The following is a 24,282-nucleotide window of genomic DNA, read 5'->3' on the forward strand; positions in this document are numbered from 1 at the left end:
TTGAACAGTTATTGGTCTTCAGTGGCAGGATAGACATAATTTGCTTGAACAGAATGATACAGGAATATACTGTAGACGTTGCATGCAGGTGTTATTACAAAATGCAACAGTGGCATTTTGATGCCACAGGATGTAAGAAGTGGTTTTCATGTGTGAATTCAGTGATATTTACAGGTTGTCATGGTAATAAAGAGAGTTTGGCCTTCTATTTGCTTGTCTGAGGTAAAAGTCCAAACCACAAATGTTTCCAGTGGTCTTTGTGACTGTCTTCTTGTCTTGCTTACTTCCTTTTTAGCCTGTTCATTTTACAGGTTTATTTTGTTTTCAGTTAAAGTTGATATTTTTATTAAGTTAAAAATATTTATTTTCAATTGAATTCATATTCAAATGATCTATTATCAATGTGTGTCCACCATGTAATTATTCTCAAATATGGTAAACAAAGTATTAGTATTATGTTTAGATGTGGTTATTACTGAGCTGTTTGTGGCGCTGAAACTCTTTTGTTCTGTTTTAATATTCACTTTGATTCACTCATAATTCAGTTCAGTCTTGCAGAAGGGCTGCATTTCAAAGAAGTAAAGTAGGTTCTCCTCCCAATTCTGAAACACAATTTAGACATGCTGAAACAGGAAACCACAAGCAAGTGATTATGTAAGTGCTCTAGTAAGTGTAATGGAACAAAAATGTGGTTACAGCTAGAAAACAAAAAAAAAAAAAAAAAAAAAAAAAAAAAAAACAGGTTTCTAACAATATTTCAGGACCCAGGGTAATAAACACCTCAGGTAAATGCATTGTTATGCAAATATATAAAAACATAGTTAATTCTGGTGTGTCTGGTGGCCAATGAAATCAAAAGCCATGTAGATGAAAGAGGCAAAACAGGAAACCAATAATGACGCTCAGCACTTTAGCTTATCTCCATTGTCATCTTAAACATCATTACATTGTATAATAACAATGTCATTGTGATATTGTCTGTTTAAATTTATGACCTCTGCCTTACACATTTACAATTTTAAAGACGATCACTTTACAAGTTTATAAACTGTTAATCATTCAGACAAAAAATGTACTTTAAAATGAAGTTCACTAAGAAGTTATTTAACTGATAGTAAAAACCCAAAATAGCCTTTCAAAGTGTGTTTCTGAAAGAAGAAATAAGCGGACCAGAATAATATAACCCTCACTTTAAAGAAAAAAAAAAGAAAAAGGGGGAAAAAACCCCTTTGTGATCGAAAGCTCTTCAGCAGAAATACCGCCCACAATGATCCAGGCCGTTCTCACTGAAGACCCTCGACCTTTTCAGTCAGTGAGATGGAGCGAGCAAGAGTAACACTCTTCATCATACTTGTGTGTAAGTCCATTTGTGTGTATTTGAAATGTAATTTTGCATTATTTACAACATATTGATTTGATTGACAATCTTTTTTCTCATGAATTTAAACTTGTATTTGCTTTTGCAGGTGTTTTGTTCTGTGAACACCAGAGAGTGTTTGGGACAGAAGTGGATGTGAGAGTTAAAGCAGGAGACAACATCACTCTCTCCGGTGACTGTGTCATTCCTCTTGGATCAAATATTATTTGGTTGAGAAACTGCTCACATGAGCATCAACCATCTTTGTTAATAGAGATTAAAAACCTGTTCCGGGGGACATTTCCACGTTTCAGTTTTGTGCCCAACAGCTCTAGTAACTCCTATGATCTACATATAGAGAATGTCAGTGTCTCTGATGAGGGAATATATTACTGTGCGAAAAGAAAAACAGAAGTAACTGAAGACGTACACGGCATCAAGGCAAATTATGAGTTTGAGTATGGAGACAAGATAACACGTTTATCTGTCTTGGGTAAGAAAACATTTCTACTATTGTCTGTGTTGCTTTTGTTTTGTGTTGACAAATTCTTTTAATTTCTTTATATTTTACTTTTAATATACTTAATGCAAAGACTTGCACAAACCTACAAGTAAAAAAAATAAAAAAAATAAAAATAATATATATATATATATATATATATATATATATATATATATATATATATATATATATATATATATATATATATATAATATTATATTTAAGCATATATGGCTTAATTTATATTTATAAAATTGTATTGTGTGTTTTAATAGTAAAACTACTTTATAGGATTAGGCTATTTTAAGGATATAATGCAAACTAAGTCATTAATTAATGTACATTAAATGTTTATTTAAACTTCAGTTCACAAAATATTTATATACGTGTTTAAATGCGAACTACTGATTTGCTAAGCACTATGCTTAGCAAAACATACATGCATATTAAAATTATTTTAAATGGTGTAACTAGTATGTTAAAACAAAATATATTAATTGAATATTAATCAAAAACTGTGAGGCTGGTTAAAAACTGCTTATGTTTCATTTAGAGTCAGTGTCTCCTCCGGCAGAGCAGTTCAACATCACCTCCACTCCTCCTGTGTTAGACTGTATGCTCTGCTTCAAGCTGCTGTTCGGTGTGTGTCCTGCATGTATTCTCCTCTTCTCTCTCCTCTCGTCCATTGCTGTGTACTGCCTCTGTCCGAGGAAAACTACAGGTAATCATTCGCTCCTGAACTGCAGCAGTCTGATGTTATTACAGCTCTAGATTTGCTTTCAAATTATTGTCATCATATTTAAAACATCACAATCAGAGTTATTAAAACTGTATAAAATGTCAACCAGTCAGCTGAGCTTTGAAAAAAGAAGTATAGTTTTAAACCTCACATCATTTGTTGTGGTACAGAGTCCCTACAAGGACATGGTGATGGAAAATTATACTTTTTCTTCCCATCTCATATTGTTTTCCCATCACCATGTCCCTTTAGGTGTCCAGACTTCTGAACCAAGATTAAGTGATTCTTATGCTATTTTAATATCCTGTAGGTTCTGGTGCTGAATCACAGACTCCGAACAGACATGATGAGGTATTGTATTATATATTACATGTATACACCCCTAAAAAGATTTAAATAAAATGTATTTACACTTGTTTGGCAGTTGAAAGCTACATAAATTACAGCAGTATAATATAATTTTAAATATAATGTAATATAAGTGTTTTTATCCGCATTGAAGTAAACATGTAGTAAATAATATTAATATAATAAAATATATTTTTTTTTTTCTAGGGTGGTGATGAAGTATGTTATGCTTCATTGGACATGCCTTCCATATGTCAAAAAAAGATGAAGGAAAAAAGAGTTCAGAGTTCAAACTTTAGCGCTTATTCTGAGGTCATTTACAAAAAAGTGCAGACTTAAAAATAAATGTTCTTTCAAAATGCATTAACTAATATTAACACTGAGCAGTACATTTTTACAGCATTTACTTGCCTTTAATGTTAGTTAATAAAGATGTTCACACTCTTACAGATACAACTTTTGACCTTAAACATGATTTAGTAAATGTTGAGATTAACATTAAAAGATAAGTAAATGCTGTAGAAGTATTGTTCATTGTTAGTTCATGTTAACTAATGTAATTAACTAATGTTAACAAATGGAAACTTATTGTGAAGTGTTGCCAAAATATAGTAGAATATGGCAACCAGCAGCATTTGGCTTTTTTTTCCCTTTCCCAAATCTGGAAACTTTACTTTTAAGAGTATATTGGAGTTGTGTATGATGTATGACATGCTGTATTCCAGTCAAAGAACATCAGTTAAATTGAAATAAAAAGCAGACTGCATCATAATAATTTTTCTAATCTTTTAGATAATGCAGTTCCAATTCCATATTATTCAAGTTATGTAATAAAGACACAAATGAACTGTGATGTAATGAACAATAAATATTTATTCAGTTGTGGAATAGCCTGTGATTAGTCATTGTTAATTATAGTAGAATAATTCTAACATGTAACACTGACACTATATGCACAGTGTTAGTAATAATATATTAATGATAAATAGACATTGACTCACTGCAGAATTGTATTAACCTCAGAAATGATTACTACATTATTACTTTATTATTACAACATTGTTACTAAATATTATTTTCATTATATTATGTAATATGTAATAATATATAAATATATATGCTGATATGTAAGTTTGCTGACACATGTGGTAGTGTCTGAGAAAGTAAGAATACAAACCACAAATGTTTCCGAACATGTGCCGAACATCATAAACGTGTTTGTGGTCAACCTTGAATGTCAAGCATGAATATGCATGCTCGACATGAGCAACAGTGTAAGGGTAAAAACTGTTGTTTGACAAAAACAGAAAGAAGCATATATGAAAAGGTTAACTGCAAGGGGCCTTCCTCAACCAGGAAATCAGAAAATTCTTCAGATACTGAGGAAATTAGAAAATGGTTGCTCTCAATTCCAGTTTGCTTTATAACTACATCTGTAATGCAAAGCAACCTATAGCACATCCTACATTTAATTTTAAATCAGCAGATAGTGTTTGTTTTGATATGCATATAATATTAGTTTTCTCATCTGTGTATTAGATGACACTTCAGCCTTTGAATATTATAAAATTTTAAATATATACCTATACCAATTATCCAAGAACTGTAACAGCTTAAGCCAATATTAAAAAACAAACAAAACAACAACAACAACAACAACAACAACAACAAACTTTGATTGAAATGGTGTTTGCTAACAGTCATGCTGAAACCATTTTCATTTATCAAGTAGTTACAGGTCTTTTCTGGTTTGTTACAGCACCACCTTTTGGCCAAAGAACATCTCACTTGCCATGCTTCCCTTGTGACAGCTGACTTACTGCATTTAAAATCAAATCAAATGGCCTTGCCCAGATCAGTTTAACCTAATACTAAAACTTTTTGAAGTTTTAGTTGATCTCATATTGATCTCATGTTTTTGATTATTGTTTACCATGGGACTCTAGAGAATGTAGCAGGTACATTGAGATGAGGTACAAATTCAAGGACTAGTTCATTAAAAAAGTTCATTTCACAGAAAAAAAAAAATACAAAACAATAATTATACAATTGTTTTTCAAACAAATATTTATTGATGCAACATTGCTCATTAAAATATGTGAATTATTAATGTAATGAATATAATGTAATTGGCAGGTTCATTAATTTTTTCCATATGCATTGCCAATGGCAAGGACATCTAATGGCTTTTCACATTTAATGGGTTACTGGTTTAAGACCGATAAAGAAATGTATATCAGACATTGTTCAGTAAATGAGAAATGTACATAATCTCACACACTGACCTTACAATTCATGAGTATAGTGAACATAATTAGAACAGATTTTTGGTGTGGAGGATCAGAAGTAATTCAGCACATTGGACAGCTCCCAGTGCTGAACTCACTGAACCACATCTGCAGAAGAATTCTTCCTGAAAATTAAGGAAGTATTAAGAAAAGCCACATCTGCACTAGCACCTTACAGAAATAATTAAACAATTATTATTTAAACAATTATTATATAAATTATACAAAATATAAAATATCATCCAGATGAGAGGTTTGGATATTGTTGATAATCACATGGAAAAAATAACTGGAAACTGTAATCCATATCTGGCCATCCATATCAGTCAGTCATTCTTAAATTAGCTGTGCTGACTAATTAAAAATGAATCAAAATTGAAGTGCTTATTTAATTAAATGTGAAGCGTTTACATTAAAAGCCTATTGGGCTTGTTTGGTATACAGGTGTGCTTAAATGGTATATTCCAATGGTTATGTTTTGTCAGTTTTTAACAGAATATAACATTGAGTTTATATAATAAGTTTAATACACACTTGATTAAAAGGCTATTAGGATACTACATGGAAAACTTTCCCTAGTGCATGAACTACTTGAGCATGATTGCCTCAGGCAAATACATGACCGGCTTTAGCTTCTGTGCCTCAGCAAGTGATCTGTATCAAACTGTGTGTCTTATTTATATTGTTGCCTGTCCCAATAGAGTGCAGTACACAATCACATTATGGTGAACCAGACATTCAAGTGGTGTGTTTCTCCTTGCCCTCATTTCCTTATGGATGGAGATACTCACGACTTGTGTATTCTGTGTTTGGGAGTGGAGCATGCTCTGTCAGTTTTTGAGGGGGCTGACTGCAAGCATTGTGAGAGGCTGCTGCTTTGCACACCTTGCTCCCACCTGTCACTTTTTGAGGAAAGAAATCAGGCTCATGTTCCTCATGGCTCTGGACCCACTGCTGCCGAGGCAGCACAGAGACAGAAATGATGGGGTTCGCAAATGGATCTCTCAGAGGCGTTTGAGATGGGTGCTGCCTTTCCTTTGCCTTTATCTGTGGGATCCAGCGCTCCCTCTATGGTGTCGGAAGTCCGCTCTGTGGCTTCTTCCGCCTGGGGAGAGAGCCCTGTGTTTCAGCTATCCAGTTCTGAGGAGGGGGATGTGTTGAGCGTCGAAGGAGGAGCTGGTGGAGGTGATAACTCACGCTGTGTCAAAGTTAGGCATTGAATGACCAGCCGAGAAAAAGGCGCTCATCCTAAAAGCAAACTGGACAAGCAAACTAATTTCTGTCTCTAAATGTAACACCTCCACCACGGGGCCTTCAATTTTTTTCCGATCTCCATAAGTTATCGAGATCATGGAATAAGCCATACTTGTCCCATCTTTTCAGCCTCCAAGTCCATGTATATTCTGATATAAGGGGGTTGAAAGAGTATGGCTATGGGGAGATGCCCATGGTTGAACAGACACTTGTGAGCTATCTGTCTCCCGGTTCAGCATTGTCCCTGAAGGCCCCTACACTTCCCACTAAGCCATTAAAAACTACATCAGCTCTTGTGGGAAAAGCATACACGGCAGCAGGTCAGGCTGGTGCGTGTCTGCACACAATGTCTTTACTGCAGGCATATCAGGCTGATCTGCTGAGGGACATGGATGGTGGTGAGGGGGTTGGGCCTGATGTAGTTCAAGAACTGTGTCTGGCTACAGATTTGTCTCTCAGGGCCACCAAGGAGAACGCCAGAGCAATTGGGAGGTCTATGGCAGCCCTGGTGGCCACAGAGAGACATCTATGGCTGAATCTGTCTGATATAAAAGGAAAAAGTCAAGACCTTCCTTTTAGATGCCCCGCTATTGCCCTTTGGCCTCCTCAGCGACACTGTAAATATGGTCGTTGAGAGGTTTCAGGAGGCTAAAAAGCAAGCAGAGGCATTTAAACGATACCTCCCTCATCGTCTCCAGCAGCCCCAGCCGTCAAGCTCCTCATATAGTTCGCAACAGAACAAAAATCTTGGGGGCCGAGATGACACTCTCAGATGAAGCCTTCTAAGCGGAAGTCAGATCTGAGGACGGTTCTTCAGATGAAGAAGGCTTCAGGCCAAAAGAGGTCTCAAAGGCCAGTCCCCCGTGGAGTGGAGTAGTGTATACCTCAGTATACGGTACCCACCCCATTCACTGCCCTCAGGGGGCCTTTCTGCCACCCTCGTGCTTCGGGGCGCAGCGGTTTCCAGCGATGCTGCATCAGGCTTGTACCCTCTGAGGAGGGACAAAAAGCAGTCAAATAGGTTGTTTCCTACAAGTATGCATTCCAGGGTGCCAAAACATAGGAGTAGACAGGGGCTGAGGCCAAGGGAATGGGGACTTCACCCCGATGCGAAGAAGCATATATGGGATGTTTATGGCCACTTTGGTTCTCCCTCACTCACACACCCAGCCCCTCTAGACTGCATGCTTTTGCCCTAACTGTTCTGCTCCCAGGAGTTCTGGAGGAGGTCCATCAGGAAGGAATAAGTAGCGTCGTACTGACCGAGCCAAATATGGTTTTCGAATCTAATGTCTCTCCTCGGCGGCTCTCCCTCAGAGATTCCGGTCAGGAGGGACCCTCTCTCTCAGGCAAGAGGCACAATCTTGATGATTATCTTGTCCTATTCCTTAACATATCTCTGTAAAGCGACCTTGGGTGTTGAAAGGCACTATATAAATAAAAATTATTATTATCTTTCACCCCTGCCCAGAGATGTGGAACCTGTGGGTTTGGCCTCTGAGGGGGCCCAACTCATAGACTCCTGTCTCTCAACCAAGGTTGTAGAGACCATACTTCACTCCAGAGCTCCATCCACCGGCACTGGGTGGATTTTTATCATTATAGGTTGATTGTGTACACACACTGCCAACACACATTTATGTCCACAGTGAATTTTGCATCAGATGTCCCCTTTAATAAAAGTACATCAGTATGTTTTCATACAGTATTTGTGAACACATAGTAATGACCTTCATAACAGGATGTTAAAGTGGGTTTCCTGTATGTGTTTTTTTATGTATCATGTCTTGTTATGTTTTCATTGCCATGTTTCTTGTTTGCCATATGCTCCCATGTCTTGTGCTCCCCTTGTTTGTCATGTTCTAGTCATGTGATCCTGCCATGTGCTCCCCTTGTCATGTGTTCTATGTTGTGACGTTCTGATTGGTTCTTTGTCTTTATTACGCACAGGTGTTTCTTGTCATGGCATTAGCCCTTGTGTATTTAAACGCTTGTGTTTGCCATGTGTCCTTGTCATGCATTGTTCCCTGTACCACTGTTGGTAAGCTTATGTTCTGTTCATGTATTGTTTTGACAAGCCATGTAACCAAGTCATGGCACGTCTTTGATTTATACTTTGTTCATGTTTGGATTTATGTTAAATAAACTGCACTTGGGTTCGTCAAGCCTTGCCTCCAGTGGACTTGTTACAGTATGAAGTGCTGTTTAGTTTAAGGTATGTATACTTCTCTTAAAATTGATGACCACAGATTTCCCTGAAACACACTTCATGCAGAATGAGAGAGAAGCATTCTGGGACTGCTGAGCAGGAGAGTGCATTTAGATAACAGCTGGTGACAAGCAGACAGGTACCATGTGAAGTGGGTTGTAAAATGTAAACAAAGTGTTGATATGAATTTTAGTGTCTTACAATTGCAAACAAAATAGAAAACCTACATTCATGCCCACTTAAGTTCCTTTGCAGTCTACTCCTTTTTAGGTTTTTCTTTTAGAGTGGTGCATGTTAAGTCTGCATTTTACTAACTGCACCTTTGATTCTTTAGTACATTTAAAATGAAACTGAAAAGATATTTGAAGTGTTTCTTTTGAAACCCCAGAGTTGTTCTTCAAAGGAGCTTAACTGCCCTGTTCTTTTTTTCTCAAGGAAGGGTCTTGTATTTTTCTCAGTTAAAAGATAACCATCTAAACCACAAATGTTTCCATCCAGTTTAGTGCTTGTGTGCATATGAGACAGAAGTAGGAAGACGGTTAGTTTGTCAGTGTAAATGCCTATGTGGTGAGTTTGCGGTGAAATTGGTTTGTTTGCATGCAATGACTGTAAAAGCTTGATTTACAGTGGCAGGCTTTCTTTAGACTCTTTGATGATGTATAAGGAAGTATCACATTGACTGGGTCTCTCAGAATGAAGCACAGACTGCGGGTTTCAGCATAGAAGTTAATGTGTTAGTTCACCCAAAAATGAAAATAATGTCTAACAAAGATAAGATTAACAAAAGGTCTTATGGGTGTAGAATGGCATGACGGTAAGTAATAAATTACATTTCATTTTTAGGTGAACTAACCCTTTAAGGCTCTGAGATTGACTTCACACATTCCAATGACAAGATGAGAAAAATATTGACACTTTAATCCCTACATTTAAGTAACTCCAGGGGAATATCTTACTTGATTAATGGATTAAATGTATCTACTGAAGTAAAAAAGGAACAACTTTGACATTAACTAACACTGGGTAGATGCTGAACCCAAATCCAGCATATTGCTACAACAATCCATAAAGACATCACCCTTAACAATAATGATTTACAATGAACTCTGTTAGAGTTACATGGCTATATATTGTTTCAATAAAATATCTTACCTGTTGAGTAAGAAAAAAGCCATCTCTGAGCCATCTTTAAATCTTTTAAATCTCAGAGTTCTCGCCATCTCCAAAAATCCAAGCAAATGTTGATTCTGGTTTTGTGTCATGTCATTGCTCGGAGATGCAAAGGTTGAGGTTCCATGTGCAGTTTATTGAGGGGTAAACCAAAGACGTAATCCAAAAAGCCAAGGTACATGAAATCAGGAATAATGCTCAGTGATGCAGTGCAACACAAAGCAAAACCTTGCAATAAATGACTGAGTGAACCAGGTTTTTATAGACAGAGCTAATGAGTAATAGCTGTAGACAATCAGTGATGAAACAAGGCAGAGGATTATAGGGGATGTAGTCTTTGATGAAATGGCAAAAGTCTGTGATGGAGTGCCCCCTGGTGGTTCTCAAAGGCACTCTAGCTGTTTATCATGACATAGCCCGCTCCTAAAACAGACACAGGAATCCAGGAGGGAGGTAGAGTGGGGATGGGACAGATAGGTAGGGCAGAAGATCACCACAGCAGATCAGATGGGACTAAAGATGCCCACGGCGGAGCAGAAGGCCAACACAGCAGATCAAATGGGACTGAAGACCCCCACGGCAGAGCAGAAGACCACCACAGCCAAGAGGACGAGCTTGAAGATGCCCATGATGGAGCAGAAGACCACCACAACTGAGTTGACAGGACTGAAGACCCCCATGGCAGATCAGATGACCACCACAACAGCGTAACCACCACAGGGGAGCAGGGGGGCTGAAGACCATCAAGGCATTGCTAATGACCACCACAGCGAAGCATGTGGGGCTAAAGCCCACCAAGGCGTAGTTGAGGACCACCAAGGTGGAGCAGGCATAGCTGATGACCACCACAACTGATCAGACGAAACTGAAACACAGAGCAAAGAGAGGTTCGGATTGCCTTCAGGGGCCGTGTTGGAACAAGCAGGAAGCTCAAGGGTGTCCTCCATGGTCATAACAAAATTGGCAAGGTGTTCCAGATCAGCCTCTGTGGTCATTTCAGGGCATACAGGCAGTTCAGGAGCAACCTCTGTGGTCATTTCAAGATGACTGATTTTTAAGAAGGATCATTCACCTTTAAATGTATGGAGGACCAGTATAAATTCAGCACATCGGACAGCTCCCACAGCTGAACGTACTGAACAACATATTTTTTTTTTTTTTTTTTGCATGTTTGTCACACTTTAATATTTCAGATCATCAACAGATGTTTTATTTTTTTGCATGTTTGTCACACTTTAAAGTTTCATCAAACAAATTTAAATATGAATCAAAGATAACACAAGTAAACACAACATGCAGTTTTTAAATGAAGGTTTTTATTATGAAGGGAAAACAAAATCCAAACCCACATGGCCTTGTGTGAAAAAGTGCTTGCCCCCCCCCACCTCCCCGTTAAAACATAACTTAACTGTGGTTTTTAGTTTAGTTTCTCTAGCCACAACCAGGCCTGATTACTGCCACACCTGTTCACAATCAAGAAATCACTTAAATTGGACCTGCCTGACAAAGTGAAGTAGACCAAAAGATCCTCAAAAGCTACACATCATGTTGAGATCCATAGAAATTCAGGAACAAATGAGAAAGAAAATAATTGAGATCTATCAGTCTGGGAAAGGTTATAAAGCCATTTCTAAAGCTTTGGGACCCCAGTGAGCCACAGTGACAGACATTATCCATAAATGGCGAAAACATGGAACAGTGGTGAACCTTCCCAGGAGGACCAAAATTACCCCAAGAGTGCAGCGACGACTCATTGAAGAGGTCACAAAAGACCCCACAACAACATCCAAAGAACTGCAGGCCTCACTTGCCTCAGCTAAGGTCAGTGTTCATGACTCCACCATAAGAAAGAGACTGGGTAAAATGGCCTGTATGGCAGAGTTCCAAGACGAAAACCGCTGCTGAGCAAAAAGAACATAAAGGCTCATCTCAGTTTTGTCAGAAAACATCTTGATGATCCCCAAGACTTTTGGGAAAATACTCTGCGGACTGACGAGACAAAAGTTGAACTTTTTGAAAGGTGTGTGTCCCATTACGTCTGGTGTAAAAGTAACACGGCATTTCAGAAAAAGAACATCATACCAACAGTAAAATATGGTGGTGGTAGTGTGATAGTCTAGGGCTGTTTTGCTGCTTCAGGACCTGGAAGACTTGCTTTGATAAATGGAATCATAAATTCTGCTGTCTACCAAAAAATCCTGAAGGACAATGTCTGGCCATCTGTTTGTGACCTCAAGCTGAAGTGAACTTGGGTTCTGCAGCATAACAATGATCCAAAACACGCCAGCAAATCCACCTCTGAATGGCTGAAGGAAAAACAAAATGAAGACTTTGGAGTGGCCTAGTCAAAGTCCTGAACTCAGTCCTATTGAGATGCTGTGGCATGACTTTAAAAGGCGATTCATGCTCGAAAACCCTCCAATGTGGCTGAATATTACTGCACATGGCTACATTTTCATCAATGAATATAAGCAGTCACATATATGAACTCCCCTTTTTTACTTTATCCGCTCCAAGAAAGTACACTTCCTGAATGTAGCAAATATCAAACAAAACTTAAGTCTGAACACAGCATACGACGGGAGCATTAAAGCCGTGGGTATACTTTTTTTTTTAAAAGCGTGCACTAGCATACGTGCACAGTCGAACATACAGCCTTGCAAACTATACTTCACTTGACTCATACAGGTGTTCGACATATGCGTAGTTTTGAGCAGTCTCTCGACAGGAGTTACAACCCATGTTAATATCTTTGTATTCTTTCATTCTAGAGTTGTACAAATGAAGGTACTTTCTAATGTCTTCGCACAATCTCTTGTCTATGTAGGCCTTCATCATTGCTGTAGCTTGCATGCATGCCGGTCTTTTCTGTTTATGCAGTTATTCTTTGAATACCTTGTGAATCGTGACTTTGTATATAAACTAATTACAGCAAAAAAAAAAAGAAAAGAAAAGTGCACTTGTGATCTGCGCATACAAAGTACACACGGTTACAAAAATCCAGCAGTGCGCGTACAGTACACATGTACTCTTCCAATAACGAAACTTACGTCACACACAGTGTACGCTGACACTTGTGTAAGTGTAAAAAAATAAGTATACTTTCCACTACAACCACTATACAATCATTATAATCGTTATAATCATTATAAAACCTTTGTTTGAAGAGGCGTGTCTGCATTCAGACCAGAGGGCTAAAATAACAACTTTAACAACTTACATCAAATTTATTCAAAACATGTTCAGCTTTTTATTTTCAGTTTATATCAAAATATATGTGTGCCTCTTGACAAAGTTTTGTTTCCATGCCTAATAAGTAATATACTTATTAAGAAGCTGCTCATAGAGTAAACTTTTGTGAGGTTTGCTAAAAAATGGAAAACTCCTCAGGGCTTAAATACTTTGGAAACTACTTTTGTAAAAGGAACAGGACATATGCATGATACTTCACTCCCCTTTAATGAAAAAATACCTGTTGTTTTCTTACTGCCATGCCTATTTGACCCATAGGGACTGGTTTGTCTAACTAACATTGCTCACACAGCAAGTTGTGTGTGTGTGTGTGTGTGTGTGTGTGTACTTGAATGTATGTCTCCTCCTGTGAACCATGCTCTGATTCCAGTAGAGTAGAGGGCCCCAAAAAGTGTTGCATGCACGCACACATGCACAAATGTTTGTTTTTGTGAATTGTGGGGACATTCCATAGGCGTAATGGTTTTTTTACTGTACAAACCCTATTTTCTATCCCCCTACACTACCCCTACCCCTAAACCTACCCATCACAGGAAACTGTGCACACTTTTACTTTCTCAAAAAAAGTCATTCTGTATGATTTATAAGCCTTTTGAAAAATAAGGACATGGGGTAATGTCCTCATAAGTCACCTCTTCTTGTAATACCTATTTCATACCCATGTCATTATACACATTTGAGTCCTGATATGTCACAAAAACAAGCACACACACACACACACACACACACACACGCACACACACACACACATTTTAGAATATAATGCAGCTAATTTCAGCTCAATGGACAGCCGTCAGTGTCAGTATAACCACAGTATAGACAAGCTGAGCAAGCTTCCTTCGTGCAAATGTGTGAACTCTAACCAACACCCAAAACCACACATAGTCTAATGGAAACATTTGTGCTTGTTGGCCAGTGATCAAGTAAGAGATGTGAAAGTTTGACGACATGTTACTGCAGCAAATGTGAAGGCGTAAGCATTAAGTAGTCTGAATATAAGAGTTGTGGTTTCCTGTTTTGACATGTTTACATGTTGCTGGTTTGTACCCACTACAACAGAGAACATCATAAATTTTACATGCAACTGAACTTCAATTAAAAAAACAAAAAACAAAAAAACAAACAAAAAAACAAAAACAAAATTGAAATGTAAAGCACATCATTTCTCAAGTGAAGATGATTATCTGCATGTCTGGAACAAAATTATTTTATGCTAAATATATCTATCATGTATCAGACAAACAAAAGTATTTCCCCCTCTTCATATCTGTTTGATGATGATTTCCATTTTTGTGAACCAATTAGAGCCAAAACGTCCATAAGTGATTGGTTAATACTGCTCTTACTCTTTGTACATACACATGATAACCTAATTTATTGACAAACCCCTCTGTGACGTGAGACATTTTAGAAAAGATTTTCCATTGACGTGAACCAATCAGATGAGAGCTGACGTCTGTAAGACCCTCACCAGTGTCAGTTATTCACAGTCACTCACAGAGATGGAAAGGTCAATAAATGCTTTCTTCGTGTTTATGTGTAAGAAAAAAATGGTTTTGAGAAAGTTTTCAGCTGCTTTGAGGGTTTTTCAAATGTAAATGTCAATATTACTGTGAATACTTTTGTATGTTAATACATATTTCAAATTTAAGCACTTTATTAAGTTATTCTGCTCTTTTACAGGTGTTTTGTTGTTCAGTCAGAACAGAATCTCTGGAGCAGAAGTGGAGATGAAAGTCAGACCAGGAGACAACGTCACTCTCTACTGTGATCGCTCTTTAACTCTTGGTTTCCACTTTGCATGGATAAGAAACTGCTCTCATGAAAATCAACCCTCTCTCGAAATAGATTTTACAAAATGGTTCCAGAAGACATTTCAGCGTTTCAGCTCTGTCTACAACCGCTCCAGTAATTCTAATGATCTACATATTACTAACATCAGTGTCTCTGATCTGGGACTGTATTACTGTGCAGAAGTAGAGAATAAGGTAATTAAAGATGAAAAAGGCATCATCTCCTCATCTAAAGTGTACTATTATGGAAACCGAAAAACTCGTCTCTCTTTTGCAGGTAACTAGACATTTCTGCTATTTATTCTTGCTTGTGTAATTCTGAAGAACTTTCTCACTGAAGAAGCAAGATGAACATAGTGTGTATATATATATACAGGTCCTTCTCAAAAAATTAGCATATTGTGATAAAGTTCATTATTTTCCATAATGTAATGATAAAAATTAAACTTTCATATATTTTAGATTCATTGCACACCAACTGAAATATTTCAGGTCTTTTATTGTTTAATACTGATGATTTTGGAAAGCTCATGAAAACCAAAATTCCTATCTCAAAAAATTAGCATATTTCATCCGACCAATAAAAGAAAAGTGTTTTTAATACAAAAAAAGTCAACCTTCAAATAATTATGTTCAGTTATGCACTCAATACTTGGTCGGGAATCCTTTTGCAGAAATGACTGCTTCAATGCGGCGTGGCATGGAGGCAATCAGCCTGTGGCACTGCTGAGGTGTTATGGAGGCCCAGGATGCTTCGATAGCGGCCTTAAGCTCATCCAGAGTGTTGGGTCTTGCGTCTCTCAACTTTCTCTTCACAATATCCCACAGATTCTCTATGGGGTTCAGGTCAGGAGAGTTGGCAGGCCAATTGAGCACAGTATACCATGGTCAGTAAACCATTTACCAGTGGTTTTGGCACTGTGAGCAGGTGCCAGGTCGTGCTGAAAAAACAAAATCTTCATCTCCATAAAGCTTTTCAGCAGATGGAACATGAATGCTCCAAAATCTCCTATACAGCTCATTGACCCTGCCCTTGTAAAACACAGTGGACCAACACCAGCAGCTGACTGGCACCCCAGACCATCATGACTGTGGGTACTTGACACTGGACTTCAGGCATTTTGGCATTTCCTTCTCCCCAGTCTTCCTCCAGACTCTGGCACCTTGATTTCCGAAGACATGCAAAATTTGCTTTCATACAAAAAAAAGTACTTTGGACCACTGAGCAACAGTCCAGTGCTGCTTCTCTGTAGCCCAGGTCAGCACTTCTGCCGCTGTTTCTGGTTCAAAAGTGGCTTGACCTGGGGAATGCGGCACCTGTCCACCTGTCTGACTCAGTCCATGCTTCCGCAGGTCCCCCAAGGTCTGGAATCGGTCCTTCTCCACAATCTTCCTCAGGGTCCGGTCACCTCTTCTCGTTGTGCAGCGTTTTTTGCCACACTTTTTCCTTCCCACAGACTTCCCACTGAGGTGCCTTGATACAGCACTCTGGGAACAGCCTATTCGTTCAGAAATTTCTTTCTGTGTCTTACCCTCTCGCTTGAGGGTGTCAATGATGGCCTTCTGGTCGGCAGTCTTACCCATGATTGCGGTTTTGAGTAATGAACCAGGCTGGGATTTAAAAGCCTCAGGAATCTTGCAGGTGTTTAGAGTTAATTAGTTGATTCAGTGATTAGGTTAATAGCTGTTTAAGAACTTTTCATGATATCTAATTTTTTGAGATAGGAATTTTGGGTTTTCTGAGCTGTAGCCAAAATCATCAGTATTAAAACAATAAAAGACCTGAAATAATTCAGTTGGTGTGCAATGAATCTAAAATATATGAAAGTTTAATTTTTATCATTACATTATGAAATAATGAACTTTATCACAATATGCTAATTTTTTGAGAAGGACCTGTATATAATATACTAAAATTCATATATATATATATATATAATATACTAAAATTCATTGATACACTTCTTGTTCTGAACCTGCCACAACTCATTACTTTATGCTTTAGGATTTTATTTCAATGAAGAAGAAATATGAGCATAATGATAATAAAATAAACATTCATTGATATGTTTATGTTTATTTTATATAGAGGAAGTAACTTCATGTTCTGGACTGAACATCACCTCCACTCCTCGTGTATCAGACTGTGTTCTCTGCTGGACGCTGCTGTTCAGTGTGTGTCCGGTGTGTGTTCTCCTCTCCTCGATCTGTCTGTTCTGCCTCTGTCAGAGGAAAACTACAGGTAATTATTCACAGTTTTACTTTAATATGCAGATAAACCGCTTTGTCAATTAGAGTACTTTAAGCAAAGCCTGTAAACAAAATTTGATAGTATAATGTAGTAATGTAATTGCATAAACTAAACCAGTGATGTTCTAATTTAAACAATCCATTGTAGATGCTGCGGCAGATCAAAAAGACCATTTGAGAGGTAGAAATACCATTGAGGTATGAACAATGCAAACACGCACATTTATCAAAGGCATATAATTATTATATATGTACATTTCAGAAAGCAACTTCATTAATCTATATTTTCTTTCATTCCAGGGTGAAGATGAAGAGGTGTGTTATGCATCATTAGACGTGAAAACCAGGAGACAAAAACAACGCAAGACAAAGCGAGTGCAGAGTTCAGACTTCAGTACATATGCTCAGGTCAGAACAGACATGCAATAGAGCTAAAATAGAACTGAGGTGCTTTCTGAAACTTTCCAGATATGATAAAGGTCATTATCATGTAACATCACTGTAATGATACAAGGTACTTTTGTTACATCTCAGTGTAAAAGATGTGTAATTCCATACTTGGATACTGTTGCAATATACTTTACTTTATATTAAGTGTCTTTAGCCTATGTACTAACATTTAAATTAATAATGTGATACAATGTCCTTATTTTGTAAACATGTTTTTACATTGTAAAAATACCTGCATGTAAATACAGCTATAATTAATATCTGTAATCACATCTATAATTATAATTGATCTGCTAAACTTACCCGAATCCCAACTAAGCTGAAGCAAAAGTGTTTTAATACAAATAAACATTTACCTACCTGCAGTACAGTGTTGTATTCCTCTATTAGTTGTTTTAGTACAGTCTTTGTGAACACATTGATGACCCGAATAACAGGATGTAGAAGTGGATTTCCTGCTGCATTTACTGGTGCATGTTATGTCTGCCTTTTTTTTCTAATTGTGCTTTTTATTTTTTTTGAACAGTTAAAATTTAATTGAAATCAAAACAAATTTTCAAAGCTTCTTCAGAGTTTTACTGAAGCGCACTGTCTGTGTCTTTTCTTGAGGAAGGGTCTTGCTTTGTTTCCAGTTAAAGAGGTAACAATCTTAACCACAAATGTTTCCAGTCAGTTTAATGCTTGTGTGAACATGAAACAGAAGAAAGAAAGAGGCTGGTGTGTATAAATGCTTATGTGGTGAAATTGGTTTGCGACTTTGTGTACATGCAGCAAAAGCTTGATTTACAGTGATTTCTTTAGACTCTCTGATGGACGGGGAAGAATCACATTTACTGCATCTCTCAGAATGAAGCACAAAGAGCAGGTTTCAGTACATAACCACTCAAATGATGTTCAAATGATGCTAAAGATATCAGTGCCATGCCAATTAATAATAATGTGTCAAAAAGAATGTTTCTCTTATATGTACATTTGTGTCACTGTATATAATGGATAGTAATGTTTATAGTATGGCAATGTATAATTTTACTTGTCCATGATCTGTTTTTTCTGAGAGAGACTCATGGTGGTCAGAGCCATCAGTGTGTTTAGTTATATTAGTGGCCTGAGGAGGGCAGTGTGGATTTGCTTTTCCTAAAATGTCTAAAACATTTTAAATGCTTGTTACATTCACATTCATTGACTCATATTTTAAAGCACATTTTTATGTGAAGGTCATATAGCAAATAAATTAGTCATATCAATTCATGTTTTCATTCAGCTGTCCCTAATTGTGCTTGGCAAATCATTAAAGATATGTTCTTTTGCCACTTATCTTTAATATATGTGGGAGGAACATATTAATTTATTATTATTATTGTTGTTGTTGTTTATTGTTTATGTATGTATTTCAGGCCCTATAAAAAGAAATGCCAAAAAGTAATGGGATTGACATGTAGGTGGCGCTCATGGAGTTTCTACAACAGTGTTTTACTGTCCAGTCCAACAAAAAATCCATTCCACACTTTGCAGAAATGCAAGTCTGACAGAGAAAACTGGATTATAGAATTATTAGAGGGTTATTGCAGTAACTCTGTTTGTAGTTGAATTAAAAGGGCAAATAAGGTGTGGGTGATAAAGAGACATTTAGACCATTAAAGGGTTAGTTCACCCAAAAATTACAGAATTTTCAGTTATTACTTACCCTCATGCTGTTCCACAACCATAAGACCTTTGTTAATCTTCGGAACACAAATTAAAATATTTTAGTTGAAATCCGATGGCTCCTTGAGGCCTGCATAGGGAGCAAAGAGATTTCCTCTCTCAAGATCCATAAAGGTACTAAAAACATATTTAAATCAGTTCATGTGAGTACAGTGGCTTCATACACTGATTCATTTATGCTCCGAATATTCATGAAGCAGTGTTTTGAAATCGGCCATCACTAAATAAGTCGTTATTTTTTTTTTTTTTTGGGCGCTCCAAAAATATTCTCGTCGCTTTATAATATTAATATTGAACCACTGTACTCACATGAACTGATTTAAATATGTTTTTATTACCTTTATGGATCTTGAGAGAGGAAATGTCATTGCTCCCTATGAAGGCCTCACGGAGCCATCAGATTTCAACTAAAATATCTTAATTTGTGTTCCGAAGATTAACAAAGGTCTTATGGGTGTGGAACGACATGAGGGTGAGTAATAAATGACAGAATTTTCATTTAAAGTCCATTCAATCATTTATTTATTCTATAACTAAAGTATCTCATCCGCAGAAAATCTCCTACAAACCATAATAGTATATCAATAATAAAATAACACTGCATAAAATATATGACATTAAAGATCCACCATCTTGAATGAATCATTGAGTGATCATTTAGGAGTCCATTTTTCATTGCACTGAAACTGTGGCTGCGTCCACATACTCTCTTGAGTAGCTACTTATTTTAAAGTACATTTTATATAGTATAAATCTGTGTAGTATGACCATGAATGTCATCTGGACTTACTACATTCGTCATGTTGCCATTATAATGTGACCTGTTGGGTCACTTCACTGCCGTTCACAAATTCACACTGCCATTTCTGTCCCGTGGCCTCATGGGATAGTAAAGTGTCCATCATACGTGCACTTCAGAATCTCACCGGAAGTAGTAGGCCATCTGGGTACTTTTTACATACTCTTTTATGAGTACTGTGTATTTGGACACACTTCTTTTGTCACATACTTTTTTCACCTACTTTATAGGGAAGTATGCAATTTCATCCTAGATCTTTGAGTCTGGAAGGTGGGATGCCTTCAGAGGGTCACAATGTAAAACTTTTGCAAAATGGGCCACAGGCAACTCCAACTAAAAATGTAGCAGTGCGTTTTAAAAAATATGTACACAAATGAGTTCTATGTGGCATTTGTTGTGGGCAACAATGGACTCTGAGGGAAATGAATATCATCTTCAGTTTGACAAAAGAAACACACACGCAAACCCAAAAACAACAGCAATAAAATAGCATGGCCTTATTTTGGATTTGGCGTGAAGTTTTTTTTCCTTGCGGCATTAATTTCTGTTTCCACGTGAGTAGATATCAGACATTCTTCCAGCTTAAAAACAGAGTAATCAAACATAGACAATGTCGATGTCGGTCAGTCGAGGAACAGATGATTTATATATTTTTTTAATTGTACATTTTATTATATATTTATTATTATTATTATTACTACTGCACATTAATAAATTAAGGGCGAGAATGACGTGTGTGTGTGTGGTTTATGAGGACACAAATGTGAATAATGACATGTATTACAATGTAAACATGGTTTAGGAGGATACTTCCTGTGTCCTCGTAAACCAAATGTCATTAAAAAACACAGAAAAGTTCAACTGACCTGATCTGGGAATCTCTACTTCAGTCTTGGACATGGAAAAACACTCAAAAGCCTGAAAGGGAAGGAGTGTAGAGGACAGTGATATTATACATCCAGTGCTGTAGGGGTTGAAAGAGCTGCTGTCAAAATAGAAACAGCGTTTTAACTTGAGCAGCAGTTTCACTCCATCTAGTGACCTATGCAGGACCAGTATAAATTCAGCACATTGGACAGCTCACACTGCTGAACGTACTGAACGACAGATGAAGTATGTGTGGTTCTACTTTCTGTTTAAGTATGAGGAAAAGCACATGTGCATTTAGCTCCTTTAACAATATGTGATGTGATCTGGGAAAACCCATCACATGGTGAAATTTTACGTATCACAAGTTATAATACCATCTGAAAGCTGAATTTGAGCCCTTTCCAAATCTGTTTTTACTTTAAAATCTGTTTTAATAGCTTGTCTGTAATAAAAGTTATGGTTATCTGAAGTCGGCTGATCGCTCTGATTATCAGGAAAGGAATTATGAGAAAAACAGGTTTAAATAACTGTCACCCCCTTTTTTCACATAGACATGAAAATGCACTATCCAAACATAAATGGTTGTAATTCAAGAATGCTTTGGAATATAGACCTAAGGTTGGTCTTGCATTAAAGAAGACACTAGTCAGATTATTGGAGAACTGAAATAAATTATGAAAGTGAGATAAAAAAAAAAGTTATAGAATAGAGTTTAAATTTATAAAAATGTAAAAATGTAATTGTTTATATTTTATAATAATATATTACAAAACATGTTTTACTCTTAAACTTCTAGAAAATCAAAGCCAAAAATGTCAACATTCCAAGTTTTAGGTTGATATAAAAATGAGCTTTCAGTAAGATTTTGTTTGGGCGCAGTACCAAACCTTTTCACTAGATGACACCCAAGCTCCACTACTGACCATTTAAGGGCGCCTCCATTTATTTGAGTGATCTGAACCATATATTTCCATAATGTCATACATTTTATGAAGTAGACATCATATTCAATAATAATAATAATAATAATAATTTTTAATTTATGCCTTTCAACACCTCCCCCCAAAAAAACTTTGCTTGCCTTAGTTTATACAGGACTGGCGGGAAATTTGCATTCGCGCATCCGTCTCAATACTGTAAAACTCGACGTACATTTGCATCACATGTTACACTGCACTTATTTGCAATGACAAAAGTTAATTATTTGTACGTGCTTTAAAGCATTGCCGGTTAAACATTTCATTCGCGTGCTGTTCTTAACCAGAAGCACGCGTGCACACTAACAGCTTCCGATTAGTGGACTTTATCTTTTGCATCTGCGCTAATACTGTCAAATACACACAAAGTTTAAATAAACAGTTGGTTATCTAAAGTGAAAGTAATCAGTTGAGAGAAAATCGGATGCGTGTCTGTGTCTGTATTTTAGATGCGTGCCGCTCTTAAAGAAACAGAAGCCTAAAGCCCCGGGTATACTTCACTTTCCGCGCTCGGTCGCATCTCGCGCGCAGTCGCGTCGGCGCGTCCTTCAAATACCTTAGGCGTTTCTCAATGTCAAGGAAGGATCCTCGGAAGCCAGAATTTCGAGGATGCTACGTCATCGACATCCGTTGAAGGACTGTTCCAATGTCGAGGATCCTCGGAATTTCAAACAAGGACTGAGTCCTTCATTCGAAAAATATCCCATATACAGGAAAGGATGCATATGTGTAGCCTTCACGCTCTTCGCGCTCTCAAATCACCCACAATCCTATGCGCGCAGCTTTGCAATCTTGTTAAAAAAATTTAAAACAAATGTCGGACGTTAACGGGCAATATGCTTTCAAATGTAAGTATATTTACTTGTTACCATTTGTAACTGTAGTAAATATGTCAGATAAATAAAGTTTAACGTTTAAATGCCAGTACAAATTACTACCGTATTGATATTATAAATTATACAAATACAAATTGCGTTATTGATTGCTAACTGAACCGGACCGTCATTTAACAATTGTTAGCTTGGTTGCCGTCACCGGCATTTCTTTTATAAATAACTAGTTAAGTTGTCCAAAGTAATTTAACATTAATATTATACCATTATACCATTCACAGCTTTATTCATGGCTTTCTCGTCTTTTTAAACAGGGACCAAGGAACAAATGGAGGCGTTCATACGTCTCCGTGTAGAAAACAAGCAGCTGTTTACCGGGGGGTAATGACGCAATGACGTGCACTTGCTAGTCTGTTCCATTTACGTGTTCTCCGAATGCTAAAGAGGAGCCTCGCCTAGCCTCTGAAGGAAGTGACTTGGAAGGACAAGTCCTGCCGAGGAAGTATCCTTGACATTGAGAAACGCCTGTCCAAATACACACTTGCGGTCTTGTCCACTTGAGAGCTCGCGCACGCGACAGGGAGTAAGTGCGCAAGACTGTCCCATGTCTAAAAAAATGCCTAAGTGCAGTGCCCTTAGTGCACACTAAACCCACACTACCTTGAATACCGCTTCATGCATTATGTTTGGAACCTCACGTGCCCCGAAATCGTGTAGCTCACGTCACCGTCTCGAGTGCAGGCAAGACAGACAGGAATAGTTCCTGAGCGATTTCACTGTTTTATATGATTTGACTGTGCATACATGATACATTGATATAATAAAATGATGCGTGGAAAAGAAACTTTTGACAGTCTGGTGAGTTTGATTCATACATTGATAGTTTGTGTTGTTAATTAACAGCTAGGCTAATTATTTTAAACCTAATTCCTAGTCAAATTAGAATGATTTCTTAGTTTTATATATCATTTATGATTGCATTTTCTGTAGACATGATCAGACGTTCTATCTACCAATGATATATATATATATATATATATATATATATATATATATATATATATATATATTTTATTATGCAATGAAGAACAAGTACAATTACAAAGAACAAAGGACAATGAGGGTTACAAATAATACTTCAAAAGCAAATTATCTACCAATGATATTAGGGCCCGCAGCTTCACTTTTCAGGACGTATGAGGCACAGCGACAGCACTAGGAACGCCCACAAGCGACTTCACAGTAGGAGACTAGACATGAAGCGAAAAAGTCGCTGGCGGTGTGAACGTTTAGGCCTATAAATCACTATTTTTCTGCACTTAACAGGCGAATTTTGCCAAGATATTTTCAGAGATGATAGACAAGATGTTATAAAATGACATGACAAACATGACAAAAAAAAAAAAAAACATGACAAACATGACAAAAAAAAAAAAAAAAAAAAAAAAACTTTACTGAAAACGTTCCAGCGCGACATCCGACGGGTT

At 37.2% G+C, this 24,282-nt stretch overlaps 2 protein-coding genes across 3 annotated transcripts; both read left to right on the forward strand.

The window, feature by feature from the left end:
- The first annotated feature begins 1,106 nt into the window (after positions 1-1,106).
- Positions 1,107-3,404, forward strand: LOC125272522. Its single transcript, XM_048197410.1, has 5 exons — positions 1,107-1,357; positions 1,467-1,850; positions 2,413-2,580; positions 2,909-2,949; positions 3,154-3,404. Exons 1-5 carry the CDS (start codon positions 1,318-1,320, stop codon positions 3,283-3,285), a joined length of 765 nt encoding a protein of 254 aa, XP_048053367.1. The 5' UTR covers positions 1,107-1,317; the 3' UTR covers positions 3,286-3,404.
- A 5,031-nt stretch (positions 3,405-8,435) lies between these two features.
- Positions 8,436-17,980, forward strand: LOC125272518. Of its 2 annotated transcripts, none has more exons than XM_048197403.1 (5): positions 8,436-8,529; positions 14,803-15,189; positions 17,002-17,154; positions 17,311-17,360; positions 17,463-17,980. In XM_048197403.1, exons 1-5 carry the CDS (start codon positions 8,451-8,453, stop codon positions 17,589-17,591), a joined length of 798 nt encoding a protein of 265 aa, XP_048053360.1. In that variant the 5' UTR covers positions 8,436-8,450; the 3' UTR covers positions 17,592-17,980. The 2 variants fall into 2 exon arrangements, with proteins under 2 accessions (XP_048053360.1, XP_048053361.1); XM_048197404.1 differs by having other exon boundaries at positions 8,447-8,703.
- The last annotated feature ends 6,302 nt before the right edge of the window (positions 17,981-24,282 follow it).

Source organism: Megalobrama amblycephala, linkage group LG7 (genome assembly GCF_018812025.1).
Source record: "Megalobrama amblycephala isolate DHTTF-2021 linkage group LG7, ASM1881202v1, whole genome shotgun sequence".
Classification (NCBI taxonomy): domain Eukaryota; kingdom Metazoa; phylum Chordata; class Actinopteri; order Cypriniformes; family Xenocyprididae; genus Megalobrama; species Megalobrama amblycephala.